Genomic DNA, 21,787 nt, shown 5'->3' on the forward strand with positions numbered 1-21,787 from the left:
TTTTTCAAGAAAATTTATCGATTTTAGTTTTATAATAAATAACAAATACACTTTTATTTTAATGCAATTCAATATATGAAAATAACCATAATTTAATAGTCGAAAAAAAAAAATAAAATTGCAGTCTTTACTCACTATTTCACTATATTCATAATAATATAATATTTGTGAACTTAAAGTGAAATAGTGGTGTTTATTAAAAATTATATAAACAAAAATTATAAACGTTCAATAAGAATTGATGATGCTCCACCTCCACCATTGCAAATAGAAGCTACACCTTTTTGTCCTGATTTCAATGCATGAGCCAAGTGAACTACAAGCCTGGCACCAGACATACTAAAAATAAAAATAACATTTTTTTTTTTTTTGCCTGGTTATAATTATTAATTATTGTATTGCAATGTATTTACCCAATGGGATGGCCTAAGCTAACAGCACCACCATGTACATTGACTTTGGATGGATCAAGATCCAATTTCATTATATTAGCTAAAACAACTACACTGAATGCTTCATTTATTTCCCACAATGCTATCTCATCTTTGGATAAGCCACTTTTACTTAATAACTGAAATTAAATAATAGTATTTAAACTGATGAAAGTACACAAAATTACCATTCACACTTTAGGGATTGCAAATGCTGGTGCAATAGGAAAATCAATAGGGTCAGTAGCACCATCTTGAAATGCAATTATTCGAGCTAAAGGTTTCAAATTTAATTCTTTGACAATTTTTTCATTCGTCAACACTACAGCTGCAGCACCATCATTAATTGTCGATGCATTTCCAGCAGTAACTGTTCCATTTTCTTTCTAAAATGAAACATATAGATCAATATTATATAAAATCTATACAATTTTAACCACCCAATATTTACTTGAAACACTGTATTCAATTTTTTAAACTTATCAAAATCCACTCTTTTAAATTCTTCATCTTCCAACACAACAATATCAGGTTTATCTAAAGAGGTTGAAATTACTTTCAACTGATGCTTATTAAAAAAAAAAAAAATCAACTAAATACCTTTTTTTTGTGGGACATTAACTGGAACTATTTCTTGAGTAAAAATTCCTTGTTTCCATGAATCAGCACTTTTCTTGTAACTACTTATGGCAAAATCATCTTGTTGTATTCTACTAATGCCTAACTGTTTAGCTGTATTTTCAGCACAACTTCCCATATGAATTTTATTATAGACATCGGTTAAACCATCAAAAACAATTCCATCCTAATAAAATAGTAATTAATTCAATAGTTATAGTATATCTATAAATGAAATAATTTAATAATAAACGAACAGATAAATTCACACCACCATATTTTGTATCTCCTCTGGCTAAATAAAATGGCACATTAGACATAGATTCCATGCCACCAGCAATTACTATTTGTTGATGGTCACATATAAGACTTTGAGACGCCAGCATAATAGATTTCATTCCAGAAGCACAAACTTTATTTATAGTTGTACATATAGTTGATTTAGGTAATCCTGAAAATTATATTTAATGGTTTAATATCAAACAATTAAATACAATAAATAATTAATTAAATTCACCAGCAAATATGGTAGCTTGTCTAGCAGGTGCTTGCCCAACACCACCCTGGCATACGTTACCCATAAAAACCTCTTGAATTTTATCTTTAGAAATGCCAGATCGTTCAACAGCAGACTGGTAAGAAAAATATAATGAATAATACTTATCTTATATGATTTTTCAGTATTTTATGAATTATGTAGTATTATAGTGAGATATATGACATATACCTGTTCTCTGTTTTTTTTTTAATGCTTATACTCAGAGAAAAATATATAATATGTGAGCATATATACATTTTTTAAATAAACAAAAATGTGTAGCAAAGAATAAACTTTATCGATTTCCATAATAAAACAGACAATTACAAATTTTTAATGTACCTACACTTTTTAGCACAATTTGATATATTCAAATAATGAAAAGGGTAATATATAAATAAATAAATACGAAAATAAAAATTAAATATAACACATAGGGGTTAAAGCCCTTTTTGTTAAGCTATCAAACCTATCTAAATAATAACTGTGTTAGTATGATATTATCTAATATAAGTTGAAAACATATATTAAAAATATAATATTATAATACAAATAATTTTTATTACCACATATTTTAAATGTATTTAATTAGATATTAATTTTAGTAATAATTAATTTTACAGTACTAGATCGATTGACAATGGATTATATAAATAACCCTGGTAAATGTTTGTAATAACTTGAATATATTAAGCAATCCTTTTTTCTAAATTTGTGAAGATTTCAGAGGAGAGAGGGTTTTAACACCCAAAACCCACCTAGGCATTTTCTTATATATAATATATTATATATATGTGTGTGTGTACATATATAAGAAAAGAGCTAACCTTGTTGGTATTAATTTAAACCAAGCTCGCTTAAGTATAAGAAATTACCTTTCATCTAAACCAAACCTGACCTCAATTGCTTGAAATTAAATTTCTGTTACATACATACCTTTGAATTTCAAAATGAAATTTCTAGAAAAATAAATTTCAAAAAAGTATTTCAAATGGTCATATCATAGATATCATCACAGTGGTAACTTGTATCCAAGTTGGTTTGAATGAAGGATAGTTAGACATCATTGATTTGTTGAAAACTGATTTTTTTAATAAGTTTGAATTAATTTGTCTCTATCTCAAAAATAAAATCGACAAGATGAGTCCATCTTATATATAAAAATCTCGTGTCACAGTGTTTGTCCGGAATGAACTCCGAAACTAATGAACCGATCATGATGAAATTTTTTACATCGTGTGTAATTTGGTTCAACTTAAAAGATAGGATAGTTTTCGTCTCAAATTTTTTAATGTATTAACTTTTTTATAAATTTACATACTTATGTATAATTGTATGGTGGATTTCGGGTATTCCCGCGACCGACCGCGATAGTATCTATATAGCTACCTGTAATCTGACCTTTTTTCTATTGTGTGTGTTTTATCGTCGGCGGCGTGTAGATATGAATAGGATAGTTTTTAAGGCCCTCAATATTTTTGTATTGCAATAATTGTGAAAGAGAAAGTTATAGAATTTTCTAGAAAGATCCACAATGTTTGAAAATGGGGAGGATGTCGTATAAAATATTCCCTAAAGCTTCATTCTAGAAATTTCAATCTTCAAAGGTTAGGTTACTCTATGCTTCAAAGATATAAAATGCAAAGTTTGGTACGACGTACTTATCAATATTATTCAGCGAAGTGTAAGTATAGTAAAGTTTCTATTGAAAACCTTCAAAAGGTGATTGGTGATTATTTGAAAGATTCACTATATAATTTCTCATACAAAAATATATTTATGAAACTTGCATGAAGTTTGCATATTCATTATTGCCAATTGGCTATTAATATAATTGATTTATAGAAATAAGTAAAAAATCTTAACTATCTAATGAGTGTGGGTAAAATTAAAGGTCACAGTAAGTGGAGTAAGAGATGTTGCCAAATGTGTTCTTACATAAGATACATTGGAAATAAATTTAAGTATAATAGATTTATAAAATATTTATAAGTTTTAATTTCAAATTTTTAAAAGAATAATTAATTCAATTATTTTAAATTAAAACTTACTTGAATAGCTATAGCACCTAATTTTGTAGCAGATAAACTCTTCAATGATCCACCAAAAGACCCTATTGGAGTTCTTGTCGCACTCACAATGAACACATCCTTCAAAATTGAAGTTGTTGATATGCATCGCGTGGTACTTTTCTTAAAAATCTAAAATACAAAAATTATTTTTAGAATTACTGTTACATTTTCAAATTACAATCGGAATTTTATTTAATTCCTATTAAAACCATTATAATTTGTTTTATTATTATACCTTTCCTATTTTGAACTTGAACATGATGGTTTATTACACTAAAAAGAGAAAAATATTATTCATAAAAGGAAAATATTATTTTATTCAGAATAATGATTACTATACTATTATATATTTAATTATAAAATTAAAAAACTTTATTCATGGTGTTTTTACTTACAAATAAATTTAGTATTATGATGTTATTTCAGTAATTCTGATTACCAAATACAACTTATGTATTATGAATTTAATGAATAATGAACTAAAAAATACCTTGGTATAACCTTATGTGACACTATAAAATCCAAAGTGCATTATATAAGTAACAATAACATTGTTGATTAAATATATAATTACATTTAATCAATGATAACATGTAGTTTTGTTATCAATTCAGTTTTGTTTTAAAGTTATTATATAGTAATCTAACACCCTTGGACCTGATGTACTGATTAGTTCACCATCCTTCTCCATGTTTCATATAATATACCATTGATTATAAAACATAGACCTTATACTAAGTAAAAAGTCTATGTTATAAAATAAATTTAAGTTTATAAATATTATTTATCCTATAATCAATGATATGTCTTATCAGAAACACGTTCAATTTGAATTTTTAGTCATCACTCGTAATGCTCAGTATGTTTATTTAATATTCTAATTTTATTTAAAAAATGGTGCCTATAGATTTGAAGGAAAAGAAGTTGAATACGGTAATTATTATGAGATTTAGTGTAGGAACTTTTGCTAATATATATTGTTGTTTAAGATTGAAGATGTAGCTTATTATATACCAAATTTTATTACTGAAGAACAGGAAAATTACATTATAGATAAAGTAAATAGTGCACCCAAGCCAAAATGGTGTCAATTATCAAATAGAAGACTTCAAAATTGGGGTGGCATTGTTCATGCTAAAGGACTTATACCGGAAAAAATTCCAAATGCAAGTATTAACATTGATTTCATTGGTAAAAAACTAAATAGTTAATTGTTAAAAACTTATTTATTATAATAAAATGTTGATGCGTAAATATTATAAAATAGTGGTTAAATGGATTTATTGATAAAATAGAAAGTTTAAGAGTGTTTCCCGAAACAAATAGGCCAAATCATGTGCTAATTAATGAATACTTACCAGAACAAGGAATCATGGTATATTTTTATAAATTATTTTAAGTTATTTTAACTATAGTTAATAATTTATTATTGTATTTATTCTTTAGCCTCATTTGGATGGCAATTTATTTTTTCCAACTATAAGTACTATTAGTTGTGGATCTCACACAGTATTGAATTTTTATAAACCATTTACTGAGGTAAGATCACATAACTATCATTTGATATCATTGAAGCATAAGTAAAAAAAATAAAATTTAAAAACCAAAAGTACTGTTACAATAATTGAAACAATATATAACCTACCTTCATTTTTTCTTCTAAATCTTAAAGAAAAGTCAAGATTTTATTTAGTGTTAAAGCATTTGTGCATCATTCTTAAGTATAAAATATATATTGTCCTAACATCATGTATATCTCAATATATATTGGGGTTATAATAATAATAAATGACTAGCCCCATCTTGGTATTATTAATAAAATATCAAAAAATATCTCCATTTATTGTCAGTCGACTCAGGAGTCATAGTTGTGAAGAATAAATGTGGTTATTATTCAGAATTTGTTTATCTTTTTAGTTTGATTATGCTTCAACACTGTTAGAAACATTTCATTTGTAATCCATACGTATGTAACCATTTAAAATTATGTATAATTTCAAAAGCTTCTTCGTAATTTGAATATATTTAAGATGTTTAATAAAATGAAACTTACCAAAAAACATCACATTTTAAAATATAGCATTTAAGAATTAGGAGAAATTAACATTTATATATTACATAATTTTAGATTTTATAAATAGAAAAATGGTTAAGCATATTGGTTTTTGTTTACAGCACTGATTTATAATTTATATGTTAATTCTTTTATTCATGTTTTTGATTATATATATTTAATATAGATCGATAAAGAATCTAACAAATTCTCAACTAAGAAGGTCTATAGTTTATTATTGGAACGAAGAAGTTTACTTGTTCTGCAGGAAAAAATGTATAACAACTATATGCATGGAATAGAAGAAATAACAACTGATATTATAAATGATAGTATTTCCAATTTAAAATGTTGTGGATCGTACATGCAAAACGGAGAATCATTAATAAGAAGCAAACGTATATCATTAACTATAAGAAATGTTCCAAAAGTGTCAAAATTAAATTTGAATTCTTTGATTAAAAAAAAGTAAAATCTTGCACTTCAAAACACAAAAATATACATTAATTGTTTAAATATATTTTAAAATTCACTTAAATAATTAATCAAATTTGTAATATTTACAGTTATAACTTTTCTTTATGTATATATAAATATATTTCTTTATGATTAAAAGTAGATGGTAAATCAATTTTTTTCTAAGGTGCACATCCCTACTGTTGGTATTCAATTGTAATTATATAATAAAAATCAAGATTTACAAACAATATCAAAGCAGGTTGACATCAAAACCTGAATACTAGACTCAAGGTTATTTACAGCATACAGACACAATCAAAATTTTACACTTGTAAATTAATAAAATATTGCGATATTGCAAATATGGCAAAACCACGTCACACAAAAACAAATATTTTTTACTTACATAACTAATAATATTTGATGTAGAAATATTTATCTAATATTATTCATATATATATATTTATTGGCTATATTAACCTAAATCATATGTACAATACTTTATATAGAGCTTACAATTTTTGTTTGAATAATAAAATTTAATTGAATTGTACTGCAAGTAATAAATTATCATTTGGAACAATAAGTATTCATGGAAGTAAACAATATTTTTTTTTTAAAATAAATATTTTTGTGCGTAAGGAATACATTGATAATACATTTTAGAATTTGGTGTACATCCATAATTCTAATTGAAACCATTGTAAAAAAAAAAAAAAATATACATAATTTAAAAATCAAATTATAAAATATACAGATTAAATTACTGTAATGAAAAACCTATTTTAAAAAGTTCATTATCTAAGGACGCCAATGTCAAAAATTAATTTATATTAAATAAATATACAAATATTTGATATTTATTTAATAAAAATACTAAAAACATTTACATATTACTTAAATTAGGTAAAATGAATATCACATAGATTTCTTTCACAAAATATATTCATACTAGAAATACAAACTATGTTATGTTGAAAACATATTTATTTCTATTAGGTTGAGAAATAAATGCTATATTTTAAAAAAATGTTTAAAAGAAAATAATTATCATATTTATGTTTGTATACATGGATATATAGTGAGCAATATTATAATTTTAAATTTATCTGATTAAATTTTGACACTGACAAATGTAATATTTATCTACTATGATAAACTAGATACTATACAATAAATTTAATTATTTAATGTCACAAAAATGATTCTTGGAAAAAAAAATCAATGAACAACCATATAACTATACATTATTTAATATATATTTGCTGTTAATTTTAAATTGAATACTATTAGCTACCTAAGTTACTGGAAACTTAATAAAAATAATAAACGAAAAAAGTATAAAATTATAAAAGTTAAACAAGAATGTGTTACTAACACATCAAAACAATTTGTGATATGGTATGTGTTTCAACATAAAAATGAAGTCTTCAAGAAATCAGAACTAAATTATACTGTGTTAATATTAATAAATTGAATCTTTTTTTTAAATATTGTTCAAACAAGTAGTAGACTATATTACTTAAGTGATCATGATAATCATTTACGATTCCTCAGGGTTTTTCGATCCTTGGAGTTGGTTTTTACCATTCCAATACCAGCAGTAGTTATTTTTGCAGAAACAGCATTTCCTGCATCTAAAAATGAAAATTGTGGTTTTAGTTTTTAAAAAATGTGGTAAATAAATTTTAAAATTGAAAAACATTGATAAAATAATAAATCTAACTTAAATAAATAATAATATAAATGTAATAAAGAGATAAATAAAATAATTTCTTTCTAAATATTAATAAAAATTAGTGTTATATTAGATGAAAACATTTTAAGTCATGCAAAAGAAAATAATTGAATTAAAAAAGAAAATTTACTTCTCGTTTTTGATGAAAGAAGTGGAACAACTGGAGTCTTAGTTTCAATTTTCTTGGAAGACTTTTTTTCTAAATTAGTGATTTCTTTTTTTTGTTTAGTAGATGTAATTTCTTTTTTTTTTAATGCTGATGAGACAGATGCAAGTACATATGTTGGTTTAGCGGGAGCTTGAGTTTTTCTAATTGCTGTTTTCGGTTTGGTCACATTAACTGTAGATTTTTTAGAAAGCTCTTTAGCATTAACTTTCTTTTTCACGATTTTTTTATTTGAAGATTTTTTCTGATTACTGCTGTCATCTTCAACATTATCTTCATCACTCTCAGATGATGAATGTCCAAAATCATAAGATGGTTTTTTTTTGGACAATCTAGATGATTTTTTGACCGGTTGTTGTTCATCTGTTGAAACCTTTCTTTTAACAGTCATGCTTTTCTTGCTTCCTTTTTTTTTTGTAAGTTGAGCTTCATCTTTGAACAAACTAACATCCACTAAAAACAACATAATTTGAATAAAAAATTAATATAATAATCTGAGTAATTTGAAGTTCAGTAAAAAAAAAAAAAAAAAAAAAAAAAAACAACAGAGAATATAATTATCAAATATTGGTTGATTTTACTATTTACAAATAACCTGTTAATTATGGATTATTTTATCATTATCAACTAATTTTAATTAGTAAAAAATTATATTTAACCTAATTGGGACAAATCTTTATTTTCAAATCAATTAAAAATAACAACTTCTTCCAAACAATATATCCAAAAATATTTTAGTTTTAATAACTATTTAGGAATTTAAAGTAATATTATACATACAACCATCTGGATGCTCTTCAGTTACTGAGGGTTTTTCTGAACCTTTTTCAACATCAATAGATCGTTTCAAAATATTTTCAATTCTCAATTTTTCTTTCTCAGGTAGTTTCCATTGTTCTTTTTGAATTTTTTTCAATGTTATATTAGTCAGTATACAATCAAACTCTGGAATTTCCAAATTAATATTAAAACTTTTTTTATTTGAAAACAATTTCAGAATATTAAATAAAATTTTTCATTTTATTTAATATATCTCATATATCATTAAATAAGATCCACAGATGATTTATATTTCTTATTTGTTAATATTAATATAAAATGTTTTCTATATATAAGATAAACAATTTTTGAAAATCTGAAAGCAAATTAATTTACAATATATATAAAACAATTGAAATGTTTACCAGTATGGTCATAAAAATCAGGGGTAAATTCATCATTTGGATGTTGAGTAAGCCACCTAATACGGATTCGACGACTTGCTCTATGAATGTTTTGCATAGCTTGACACAAATAAAATCCTCCATCTTCATTTCGTACGGCCAAAAATTCATTTCTAAATTAAAAAGAATGGAGAAATAAATTATTTATATAACATGGATTTATTTATATAAAATTACTTGTAAAACACTGTTAATTTTTCATTATTAATTTTGGGAGATGCCGTTTTTTCTGCAATTTTAGAGATAAGATGCATCTCTGGTAGCAATGACATTTGAAAAGGTTGAGTAGGAAGTCGAGTACGTTTTGATTTTATTTCTTCAACATTTGTATCCTTTTTTGATGTTTTTTCTTTCTTTTCTTCTTCATCTTCCTCCAGTTGCTATAAAATAAGGAAAAAAGGTTTGATGTTAGTTAATTCTAAATAAGTAAAGTATGGAAATTATGAATTAGTTTAATTATTATTTTATTTGAACTTGGTATAAAGTACAATTAATAATATTAAAATATAATTTAATTAATTATTTAAGTTGTATCATAAAGTATTATGAATTATAATTTATTAAATAACTATTTTAATATATTTAAATAAACTAATAAAGTTAAAGAAAAAAAAATTACTCATGCAAAAAATATGACCAACTAACCTAATAAACAATAAATTAAGTTAATGAGGGCTGTGGTAGGTCAAAATATTATATAAATAAAATCACAAGATAATATTTTGGTATAATTAAAGGAATTACTAAGCTTCTCACCAATGAATTTTAACAAAAAATAAAGCATTGTGATCTAATGAACAGTTAAATGTTTTAAAACTCACTTTATGTTCTCTTTTTCGCCGTACAGCAACTTTCAAAGTATTTGATGAAGTTTGATCAACTTTTTCTGATAAAGCAGTCTGCCCTTGGTTTAATGACACTACAGCAGCTTGTATTTCAGTTGGTTCTTGTTTGATTTTACCATCATTTTCTTTCATTTTAGACACTACATTTTCAGATTTAGGCAATTCTTCCGTCTTAATTAATTCTTTTGCAGACTTATCAATCACTTCTGGCAAAACCTTTTCTGTTTGACTAATTGGTAAATTATTTTTATCATCTTTCTTTTGAGATAAATTTTCAACTTCAGATACTTGAGGTTTCACTTCAGAAAGAGAAGTTTCATTAGCACTTTTACCATTACCAGAAATATTAACCAAAGTACGGATGGATTGTGATTCAATTTTAGGCAGGGCTTCTTCAATTTTTTCACCAATTGGTTTTACATCAGGTAAACCATTACAAGCAGCAGATTTTTGAACAATGTTTTCAACGGAAGTCATAACAATTGGTACATTTTTATGTTCATTAACAAGACTTAAAGGTTGAGCTGACTGAGATGTTGTATTCAAATTTAGCGGGGTTAAATTTGGTGGTTGTTGTACTTTAGAAGGCGAAGAACTTGAAATGGTTGGAGGAGCCAAGACAGTTGGCAATGGCTGCTTTACTGGAGAACTCATTGCACCAATAGTATTCATTTTTATTTAGCAAGTTTAATCTGAAAATAATAAATAAATGTAATATGGCAATATTGTTTTTAGATAGTACATATTATTTTTCAGAATCACATTATAAAAGATCAAATAATAAGTGACTTTAAATAAGGATTATCAATACTTTTAAGTCTTAAATGAGATTATACTTTTTACAATCTTGTTAAAATAAATGTACATACATACAAGTTTTAAAAGTATTATTCAATAATATGTTAAAAGTAATCCATACAACTAAACAAATATTGATTTAACTTTTAAATATAATTAATTAGTAGTTGTAAACATACATGTCTACTTCTTCTAACATTTAGTAACAATATATTATTTTCAATCATACCGCAACAAATACATATAGGCAATAGAGAAAATGATTAATGAACATAATTATTGTATTATACATAAAATAAAATTTTATAACATGAATAGTGAAAAAAATTTATAATAAAAATTATCAGACTTATTTAATATTACAATTTTTAATCAATAAATCACAAATATAATAATTTTCAAGTCATGACAATATTTCAATGTCTAATTAAATAATATCAACCAATAAACAATGTCAGTCATACCTAATTAATATATTTTAATTTTTACAATGGAATTTTATTTTCATATAATTTAAATATTTTATCTTATCTTTAATTGTAGTAGATAGTTTTTATGAAATAAATATCATTAAGATTCTTTAATAAATTAAAGAAAAAAGTTTAAATGATATAAGAATCTAATTAAAACTAATTTATTATTATTAAAACTAAACTTTGTTTATACAAATTTAATTGTTGGTAATACACGATATACATTTTAACATTACTTACAGTGAGATAGAAAATGGTCAAAAATGTTAAGAATATCAAGATTATTTACATTATTAATTAATCCATAAAAGCAGTATTTAGTTCAATATTAATAGGTACAAAATAATAACAATTGATTTGAAAAAAAAACAGTGAATCATATCAGTACATAATCAATACAAATTAACTATGACCATATCTTTAACTCCCTCTCACTTTGCCAAATCATTATTTCAGTTTTTGGACACTAATCAACTGGCTTGCCAGAAGTCATTCAGACTATGCCAAACTATTATGCGAGGCAGGTAGATTATAGACTAATAGGATGACATTGTTTATATTCGTGAAATGTCCATACGCAGTCAAGTGAGGATACTGGGTAAACACATTTAAGGGTCATCAGTAACGTCGCGTTTAACACAATACGACTACGGCAATTATATCCCGGTAGCGACAAAACAATAAAAGTATTAAGACAAAATAATCCATGGAGTAAATATATTGCATTTACCTTAGCGTATAGTTTAGCAACGGTTGACGTGCAGTACTTTTTGGAACCAGAGAATAATTCTCGGCGTTCCGCCCATAACAGCCAATACCGATAACTAAAATACAACCGATCGTTGACAACGAGTAGAATATGGAGACGACAATATTTATGCTGTACAACTGAGATTACACTACAATTATGTTAAAATGAGTGTTATGAATTACAAAGTTGCGACAAAAAAAAATTGTAACACACGCCACAGGAAGAAATAATAACTAATTGAACCACTTCGCAAATATAACAACAAACGAATCAACAAACCCGACTCTTCGATGGCGTCAGTTCGACAACAGTGTATCCAATCCTGTCCTTTTGAGAGGCACGCTAATCCACGTGTTGCCCACACTGTATTAGCAGGACGTGTATTTTGTATATATTATATACCTATATATATTATTTATGATGTCATAAATCATATTCACCATAAACCTATAATACTGGCAAGTGGTGTTTACTGACGTAAAATCGTAAAGAATTAACAAAAAACATGCTTTGTGCGTGCGGCAACCCGCAGGCAATCGGCCATGTTCCCTACGGGTCCGTAGGTCACAAAGATATAACAGGTTACAGGTGTCAATACAATACATATTATTCACCGGAATACCACTTTTCTATAACACAAATGTTCAATACTCATGCCCGTTCGGCATTTAATATTTTAATGTACATGTCTGAAAGAAGTGCAGTTTTGATCCAGCGGAACCCATAAAAATTACTAGGTCTGCTATAATTCAATATATTTCATTTTTTTCTTCGCAACTACAATAACAGTTTTGAGTTTTCATGATGTATTCAAGTGTCATGCTTAAGAGATTGACCAACCTCAATTTCTTTAAAGTAATAAATGTTCAACTACCTATTAATTATTAATTTAATTCTTAATTTATGATTAAGTAAAAAGATCAACTAACTATCACCCTACAAATGAGTTTATATATCATTTACATTAACAAATTTCTTGAATACTTTCCGTTGAGTAAGAATCAAATTTTGTTTATATAAAATTATTCTCAAAATGTAAATCATCCAAATATTCAAAATGTTATCACCGTCTCAGTACAAATCACAGACATTCTAAAACGGCATTAATTGTTTTACATATTTGTAGTACAAACATAACTGCATAAATTTACCGTCGTCGTTTAACAGTTGGAAATATTTTAACTACCAACCTAAATTTTACTCGACACAATGATTAATTATATTTTTAATTTAATTAAATTAGAAATAATACAATACTTTATTTATCTTAGTATTTTATTCTAATAACGGTAGAAGTTATATCTTAAATCGTGGTTCAAACCTACGAAAAAAAGTTAATAAATTACCTATTAATTATTAAAATACCTATAATAAATTATTTACTAACGAAATATTTTAAGTAAGTAGGTAAATTGTTATAAATTAAGATTGCTATACGTCCCAGAAAACCGGGATTGTCACCGGTTTTGGACTTCGCGTTCCGGTGTCCCGAAAAATGTTTTCGAGACGTCCATATGTCCCGGCTTAGTCGTTTAGAGGAAATGTAGTATTGTTTAATTTTTAATTTCGACCACTTTATCTCAAAGTACATTTTTAATCGTAATCGATAAACAATGTATTATAAAAACCCAAGTTGTAATTTATACATAAAAGAATATATAATAATATATTTTATTTCACAAAAATATTTTTAAATATTATATTGCTGACCATTAATAATCCTCTTCAGGGTCGTATGCATAAATTTTGTATTCATTTGTAAACAAATCATTATTTTTTTACATTTCTAAACCTCTCACGCTAGGAACATTATTTTATAACATTTAAAAAAAGGTCTAGGAAGGGTCTGACCCTCACATTCCCCCCTGGATATACCACTGATCCTCTCAATATATTAAAAGTTATATAAAAAGTATATTACTCAATAATGTGTTTGTTTTGTCCCGGTTTCATCTTATAAATTTATGGCAACCCTATTATAAATGCATTGTAAATATATTTATGAATATTTACAACAATTATAATACAAATAATATGTTTATAATTTATAGATCTAATACCATAAACATATTAAATATTGAGTTTTCTTATGTGCTCCTATAAATGTAATGTTCTTAACCTTCCAGTTTTCTTGCTAAATAAAAATTCCGTGATTTTGGGATATTCTTAAGAATGTTAAAATCAACAGGTTGTCTATGATAGTAAAATTAAATGCAAATTAATTATTTTTTAATGCACATAAAATGTTTTAAATTTTATTTTTAATTTTAAAAATATATTTATTGTTACTCATTTATTTTTTAGAAACAATATATGTTATATAGTTCCATATCTGGTAATATCCAAGATTTATCATATCGAGGAATCAACAAAGTTAATTTTATTCCTACATTAGATATAAATGAACCATCTTTAAATTCAATGCCTATTTTTAGAATATTAGATGATAACGGAGATATTGTGAGCAATTGTAATTCTGTACCTGTTATTGTAAGTAAAATATCAAAAAATGTTTATTTCACTTAGATTCTTCGTGTGATTCAATTCAATTAATATCGATTATTATAACTCTTTGGTTAATATTGAAAATATTTAAATGCAGATACCAGAAAATGATGAATTACTCAAAATGTATAAATCAATGGTTTTATTATCCATTATGGACAAAATTTTGTACGAATCTCAAAGACAAGGCAGAATATCATTTTACATGACCAATGAAGGTGAAGAAGCTGCACAGATTGGTAGTGCAGCAGGGATACATTTCAATGATCAGGTCTATGGCCAATACAGAGAAGCTGGTGTGTATAGGAAACCAGTATATTATTATAAAAATAATAAATAAATATTTGATATTTATTTAGGAGTCTTACTATTCAGAGGATTTACTCCTGAACAATTCATGAATCAATGTTTTGGCAATATCGAAGATCTTGGTAAAGGAAAGCAAATGCCAGTGCATTATGGATCAAAGGATCTTAATTTTGTAACACTTTCATCTCCTCTTACTACTCAGTTACCTCAAGGTAAAATTTGTTTTCACTATTTAAATGAATAAAATGCTAAAAATAATATTGAAATTTTAAAGCCGTTGGAACAGCATATTCTTTTAAACTGTTAAAAAATAATCGTTGTACTATTGTTTATTTCGGTGAGGGGGCTGCAAGTGAAGGAGATGCCCATGCTGCATTTAATTTTGCATCCACTCTTAACTGTCCCATAATTTTTTTCTGGTAAATTAAATATTGGTTAATATACTTTTTGAAGATAATATTATTACTTTATGTATAGTCGTAATAATGGATTTGCTATATCAACACCGGCTAATGAACAGTATCGAGGGGATGGTATTATAAGTCATGGTCCTGGCTATGGAATAGCTACTATTCGTGTTGATGGCAATGATATTCTTGCAGTTTACAATGCGACATTAAAAGCTCGAGAATATGTTATGACCAATACAAGACCATTGATTTTGGAAGCTATGACCTACCGGTATTTTTTATTTATAATTTACCTCATGATAAACATTGTAATAAATACTTTTTAATTAAAACATTTATAATATTTCAGACGTGGGCATCATAGTACATCTGATGATAGCACTGCATATAGATCTAAAGATGAAATTGAACAATGGGCAAATAAAAATCCAATTACAAGATTAAAAAAATTTTTAGAGAAAAAAAACCTTTGGAATGATCAATATGAATTAGAATATACCAAAGATACTAAAAAACAAGTAAACAACATCAATATGATATAAAAATTATTTTACAAAGTATGTACTCTTTTATTTAAGATTATGCAAATGTTTGCAATTGCATCAAAGAAAAATAAACCAAATTGGAAAGAAATGTTTAATGATGTTTACTATGAAATTCCAGATCATCTGCTGTAAGTATTTTTAGTATATTTATATGAATCATATAAGGTTCATTTTCATTAGTATTTTTTAAATTTTAAGTTATTTAATATTATAATATAACAAACTAATTTTTTTTAAATATACACTACCCTTAAAAAATGTTCTTCTAACACTAGTGGTCATCATACATGTGTGAATGAAATATAAACACAGCATTTCATCTATATAATTGAATCGCTTATTACAGAAACTCCGTAAGAGACAGAAATTTCGAAACATATTTTTCACTTAATTGTATTTTTTGTATTACATAACATCACTTAGGGGTTTCTGCTCCAAACGAAAATTTCAAAGATGCGAATTGGCCACGTAAATAAGACGGGGCTTCTGCAAAAATCGATGTATCTACTAAAAAGATATAAGCAAGTGGAAAATAAGGTTTCAAAATTTTTGTATCTTATGGGGTTTCTGTAATAAGCGATTCAATTACTAGATAAAAATGGCATTATTATTAACCTGCACATATGAGCATACTAAATTGATCTCCTCATGCTTGGTATACTGGTATTTATATTAATATATTCAAGTATCTAGTATTAATGTTTACAACTTGAATAAATTCTCTTGACCAATTTATAGATTCACCCCAGATTACAAATTTGATAATATAGAAATTGGACTGATAATTTTAACATAATATAATGTTTTTTTTTTTTTTTTAGGGAACAAATGAACTCATTGGAAAATCATATATCACATTACCCTGAACATTACGTAATTGAATAAGTTATCCACATTTGAACTCAATAAATGAATAGATTTTTTAAGATTGTTCTTCTTGGTTGATTTTATATTACCATTTCAATTAAAATTTTAAATCATTGTATATTAAATAGCAAAATATACATATCATATATTTTTTATATGCTCTTGTTTTACATACATTTATTCATGAAATATGTATTGGATTTGATAATTGGACTAAAAAATTATTTATTTATTTAAAATAAATAATTCAAATTAAAACTATACAACTTTATATACACAGTGTCTATCATATAAAATGTTTTGGGCACATTTTTTTTTTTGCTCTTAATCTTTAAATCATAATAAAATACACAAAGAAAATTTATATTTTTATGTAACTTGGTCAGTAGAAATAATTCTTTTGAGGAACAAATTTAAATAGAGTAACAATTACATTTGGATGAGCACATATTATTTAAATGAAATATTATTAATTCACTTATTAATTGAATTAAATTTTAATTATTATTTGAAGAACCTTTAACAGTTTTCTCTATTGGCTAGAAAGAAAAAAACAGGCAAATTCTATTAGAATATGATAAAGAGTAAAAAATGGATTGTTAAAGAAATCTCTGAATCTTATTGTGTTTAATAAGTAAAATGAAAGGCATTCCAATAGGTTACTAATTTTGAGAATAAAAAGGCGTACATTTATGAACAAAGACTATTTCAAGCTTTCATGTAGTAACTATTATATGATAGGAATCAAAAAAAAATCACTCATAAACTACACATCCTTAATTATGACTATTTGATAACAAAAACTTGATGTTAATTGATAACAAATTTGAATTTTTCATTAAAAAAAAAGAAAATATTAATAATAATATATCTGATACTGAATCATGTCATAAATATAACCACAAGTTGTATTATTTACATTTGTCAAATTTCAAGCTATACGCTAGATACAGCATACCCATGTATCATCAATTTTTCATAAGCTATACGTCATGGATAAAAATAGCGTATTGGGTATACGTCGTATACTTCCGTATACCCTCCAATATACCACTGATGATAGGTAAGACAAAGCAATAAAAAAAGGAATCAAATACATAACAAAATTAATAATAATTACAAAAATCACTTAGATTTATTTGATATTTCATTTTGTGTAATGTGATAATAGTTACCACAGTAATAGTTATATTAAACAATTAAAAAAATAATAATTTCCCTCATTTTTACTCAATATTATATTTTACATTTCATCTTAGCTATAAGATATCGTTAAAATTTGTATGTACTTGCATATTTCTATTTTGAAAAAATGTTTTTCCATACTCAAATGTGGATACCATTATTGCACATGCAGGTGCTATTTTGATAATCCGAGGAACTAAACCACTGAAAATGGCACGCATTCCATTTTTTTGGTATATTTCAACAATTGCTTTAACTGTCCAACCGGAAGCTTTTCTTGGAGGTTCTAAAATAACTTCTAAGTCTTTTATTTATTCAAATATATAATAAAATTATTGCATTATTAATTGATTTACTAACCAGTCATAATTTCCTTTTCAGTTAATTCAATTTGTCGAATGGTTTTAACAACATCAAACGGTGTAGTTAATGCTGCAGCCAACTGAAATATTACAAAAATAATCATTATCAAATTAATAAAAACTATTAATAATAATCTTTTGTATTTTTTTTTTTTATATACTCAAAAAGAAATTAATATATATATATAATTGTATTATAACTAAGAATGCAATAATTTACTAACAAGTTATAAATTACAATAGAAAAAATAACAAAAATGTATATATTATATTTATATATATATTTACAAAATGTAAGATATTTATAAAATGGAAATTATATTTAACAAAAATATATTAAGCCAATTCTTTATAAAAATAACCCAATTAAAAAAAAAAAGAGCACAAAACTAATACCTTAGTAAAAATTCATAATCATGATATTAACAATTGAATTAAATATATTACCGTTCCAGCTATACTTCCAGCCATAAAATTGTACATAAAAGTTGTTGATTGACCAGATATTTTTTTAATATGTTCATATGTTACCCAATAAATACCTAAACAAATAATATTTAATAAATAGTAATAGATTTATATGTCATATTAATTTAATTTTCTATTTATTTATATGAAACCTGAAAATGATTTAAAGCCAAAATTAGTAATAAAAAATGTATATCTAATGATACTTCAAGCTATGAATTATGATTTCTTAACAATATTATATTATAAGATACATAAATGAAACATTTGGTTTAAAATTATTTAAATACTTTTTTTTATTAATATTTTCTGAGAAATTTTTTTCAAATAAAAATATCATGCATCTACTCTCTAAATAGGTTAATACTTTTTTTGCCAACGTTTATAACAATTAAATTAATTTACTTTCTCAATGATGTGGTTGGATTATTGGAATGTAGAATTTCAATAGCATATAGAATATATCTGATTATTGATAAAAATAATATAATTATGTGATTCCCTAAAATGTTTATAAATCTTTAGTAAAATACCATTTACACAGCAAATCAAACTCAATATTAAATAACTATATTCAACATAGGTTTCTTATAACAAGGAAAATATTTAATTATGTGGTTATAAAATATTAAAACTAAAGGAAGTCAGAAGTTTGCCAGTTGTCTAATCATTGAGTTAGTAATTGAGGAGTGAAAAGATTTGATTAAGTGGTCTGATATAATTACAAATTGTTTTCCATTCAAAAATATTACCATTATATTACATGATAACAAGTGGATAGTGATATTTTAGATTGTTATATTATAAATTACATTTATACTTATTAGAAATTTTGTCTTTAAATTAAAACTATTACCAATAAATTTTATAATTATAAATATGATTATTTTAAAAATAAAAATAAATTAAATTATATAAAATACCCGGCTTACCAGAAAAGGGGACATCTCTGAGTAAGGTAGAACCAAGACCTTTCCAAAGACCCTTATAACCATGATATTTTAATAAACTTTTTAATGCTTGATGAGCTTCCAAATAACTAAGTTTTTTTGATTGCATTTTAGTGCGTATAAGTTCTAAAGGGCTAACTGAAGTAGCCGCTCCAAAACGAGCAATACATCCTGATACACCAGAGATCCATAATAAATTATTATTATTTGTATGGGATTCTGTTAAATCTTGGAGGTAACAACGTATTTGTTCATATGATACAAAATAAATAATTGTGGCAGGTAATGCGAGAACTAATGTTGGACTTAATCCACTCCATAATGATAATATACCTTCATTTCTGCTAATTTTTTTAAAGGCATCCTAAACAGTTAATAATTACTTCATGTAAGTATTAAAGTAATTTAATTAATTAAAATATTATTACAAGTGTTCCATTAAACTGAGTAGGTCTGTCGAACCATTGAACATTTCTATAATAAGGACCATTGGTAGAATTTTTTTTAATTTCATTACATGGACAAATATGATCCATTAAGCCATTAGAATAAAAAAAACATTTATGTTTTCCGGTTATTCTGCTTTGGGCTTGCATGCGTACTTTTATGACATCTAAAGGCGTAACTAAAAAAATATCATAATATTAGTTAAAATTATAACTTTTTAAATTATGTATATGTAAATAAATAACTAACCAAGAAATGAAGTTATTAAAGCTCCTGTGCAAGCAGCAGCCATTTGTTGCACTGGAGTTATTCGAAAACGAGGATCATCAATATGACTGAGTTTATTGAAAGAGTAACTTTTAGAATTCATATTTTAAAATTTTTTAAATAAGACTTTATCTAAAAAAAAATGTCAGCATTTACATTTAAAAAAAATGTATATCAGAGAACATTAATTCTTCTAATAATTGTTCATATAATATGAATAATTTATTCATAATTATTGTAAAAAATGTATACAGATAAAAGTTTACAATCATTAAATACTTATACTTATGAACTTCAGAAAGTAAAGAAAAAAACAAAAGATATCTAGTTTATTTAAGGTTTAATAATAACTTAACTTAAAAAAATAAAATCTAAGGTAAACTAAGGTTTTTTAAAATAAAAATTCAAATATTTTGATAACTTAACAATAAGTACAAATTAAATTAGGTCTTACAAACTAAACACAGATCGATTAAGTATACGTTGATAACAATAATTAAGTACTTAATTATAATACATACTCATTACTCAATATACATTTATTTTGTACAATCATGAGTTTGAATATCTGATATTTTTTTTATTTTAATTTTTTTTTTTTTTTAATCACCGGATAATCAACGGAATAAATTCATATAAAAATGATAACGCAAAGATAAAATTTTGTTTCATTCATCAAATTCGAAACAGAAGTTCGTCACATAGATTAAAATTGATCAGAATAAAACAGCTAAAGATTGGCTACCCCAATAATATGAATAAAAAACATAAATATTGTTTTTAATTCCTATAACCTATACAAGTACCATTGATGTATATCACACTGTTTAAAATCAAAACTATGAACCGGTCGGCGCTTTGTGTCTTCTCTTTTGGAATGGACTATAGTAGATATTGAATGACGATTATATAGTGACAACAGAGATTAATTAAATTTCACCTTCACGTGGTGATAATAATAATCGATAAGTGTAAATAAAATTATGAACAGTGGTCACAGTTATAAATAACCAAAAACCTAACCACAAGATGAAAGCAGTTAGATTGCACAATACAATGCAATAACGAATGAACCTTCAACAACCTATTAGAATTTTTTTTGGTATACAAAATATAATATAAATAAAAGATAAAATATTCAACCAAAATATGAAGTCAATAAGAAAAACAAAAAATATATCATTTATCAAGGTGGTGGATATAAAGAAAATGGTTCAAACAGACATTTAAAATTACGGCTGGGGTATATTCGCACACTTTATTATAAAATGTTATTTACAACTTTCAAGCAAATTAATAAAATGCAC

At 25.1% G+C, this 21,787-nt stretch overlaps 5 protein-coding genes across 9 annotated transcripts; 2 read left to right on the forward strand and 3 right to left on the reverse strand.

The window, feature by feature from the left end:
- Positions 1–117: 117 nt before the first annotated feature.
- Positions 118–4,192, reverse strand: LOC112682357 (acetyl-CoA acetyltransferase, mitochondrial). Its single transcript, XM_025552930.1, has 10 exons — positions 4,055–4,192; positions 3,895–3,932; positions 3,639–3,788; positions 1,567–1,681; positions 1,307–1,500; positions 1,032–1,236; positions 883–968; positions 629–817; positions 414–571; positions 118–339 (listed from the first exon to the last, which is right to left on the reverse strand). Exons 2-10 carry the CDS (start codon positions 3,916–3,918, stop codon positions 219–221), a joined length of 1,242 nt encoding a protein of 413 aa, XP_025408715.1. The 5' UTR covers positions 3,919–3,932; positions 4,055–4,192; the 3' UTR covers positions 118–218.
- A 229-nt stretch (positions 4,193–4,421) lies between these two features.
- On the forward strand, positions 4,422–6,206 carry LOC112682358 (alpha-ketoglutarate-dependent dioxygenase alkB homolog 6). The gene is made up of 5 exons (XM_025552931.1): positions 4,422–4,592; positions 4,649–4,825; positions 4,927–5,034; positions 5,106–5,198; positions 5,900–6,206. Exons 1-5 carry the CDS (start codon positions 4,554–4,556, stop codon positions 6,182–6,184), a joined length of 702 nt encoding a protein of 233 aa, XP_025408716.1. The 5' UTR covers positions 4,422–4,553; the 3' UTR covers positions 6,185–6,206.
- Positions 6,207–7,630: 1,424 nt separating this feature from the next.
- Positions 7,631–12,439, reverse strand: LOC112682366. The gene is made up of 7 exons (XM_025552940.1): positions 12,145–12,439; positions 10,120–10,835; positions 9,476–9,678; positions 9,260–9,411; positions 8,856–9,020; positions 8,040–8,528; positions 7,631–7,808 (listed from the first exon to the last, which is right to left on the reverse strand). Exons 2-7 carry the CDS (start codon positions 10,813–10,815, stop codon positions 7,711–7,713), a joined length of 1,803 nt encoding a protein of 600 aa, XP_025408725.1. The 5' UTR covers positions 10,816–10,835; positions 12,145–12,439; the 3' UTR covers positions 7,631–7,710.
- A 247-nt stretch (positions 12,440–12,686) lies between these two features.
- On the forward strand, positions 12,687–16,860 carry LOC112682326 (2-oxoisovalerate dehydrogenase subunit alpha, mitochondrial). Of its 2 annotated transcripts, none has more exons than XM_025552874.1 (9): positions 12,687–13,020; positions 14,470–14,655; positions 14,768–14,966; positions 15,030–15,191; positions 15,254–15,398; positions 15,457–15,660; positions 15,739–15,907; positions 15,968–16,062; positions 16,756–16,860. In XM_025552874.1, exons 1-9 carry the CDS (start codon positions 12,967–12,969, stop codon positions 16,817–16,819), a joined length of 1,278 nt encoding a protein of 425 aa, XP_025408659.1. In that variant the 5' UTR covers positions 12,687–12,966; the 3' UTR covers positions 16,820–16,860. The 2 variants fall into 2 exon arrangements, with proteins under 2 accessions (XP_025408659.1, XP_025408660.1); XM_025552875.1 differs by having other exon boundaries at positions 12,688–12,902.
- A 1,051-nt stretch (positions 16,861–17,911) lies between these two features.
- On the reverse strand, positions 17,912–21,039 carry LOC112682334 (solute carrier family 25 member 40-like). Of its 4 annotated transcripts, XM_025552889.1 has the most exons (7): positions 21,002–21,039; positions 20,463–20,612; positions 20,195–20,391; positions 19,749–20,130; positions 18,796–18,890; positions 18,347–18,428; positions 18,061–18,284 (listed from the first exon to the last, which is right to left on the reverse strand). In XM_025552889.1, exons 2-7 carry the CDS (start codon positions 20,581–20,583, stop codon positions 18,061–18,063), a joined length of 1,101 nt encoding a protein of 366 aa, XP_025408674.1. In that variant the 5' UTR covers positions 20,584–20,612; positions 21,002–21,039. The 4 variants fall into 4 exon arrangements, with proteins under 4 accessions (XP_025408676.1, XP_025408674.1, XP_025408678.1 ...); XM_025552891.1 differs by lacking the exon at positions 21,002–21,039 and having other exon boundaries at positions 17,912–18,284; positions 20,463–20,583; XM_025552893.1 differs by lacking the exon at positions 21,002–21,039 and having other exon boundaries at positions 18,061–18,272; positions 20,463–20,583.
- Positions 21,040–21,787: the final 748 nt, after the last annotated feature.

The sequence above is a fragment of the Sipha flava genome, unplaced genomic scaffold (genome assembly GCF_003268045.1).
Source record: "Sipha flava isolate LNK unplaced genomic scaffold, YSA_version1 202_pilon_pilon, whole genome shotgun sequence".
Classification (NCBI taxonomy): domain Eukaryota; kingdom Metazoa; phylum Arthropoda; class Insecta; order Hemiptera; family Aphididae; genus Sipha; species Sipha flava.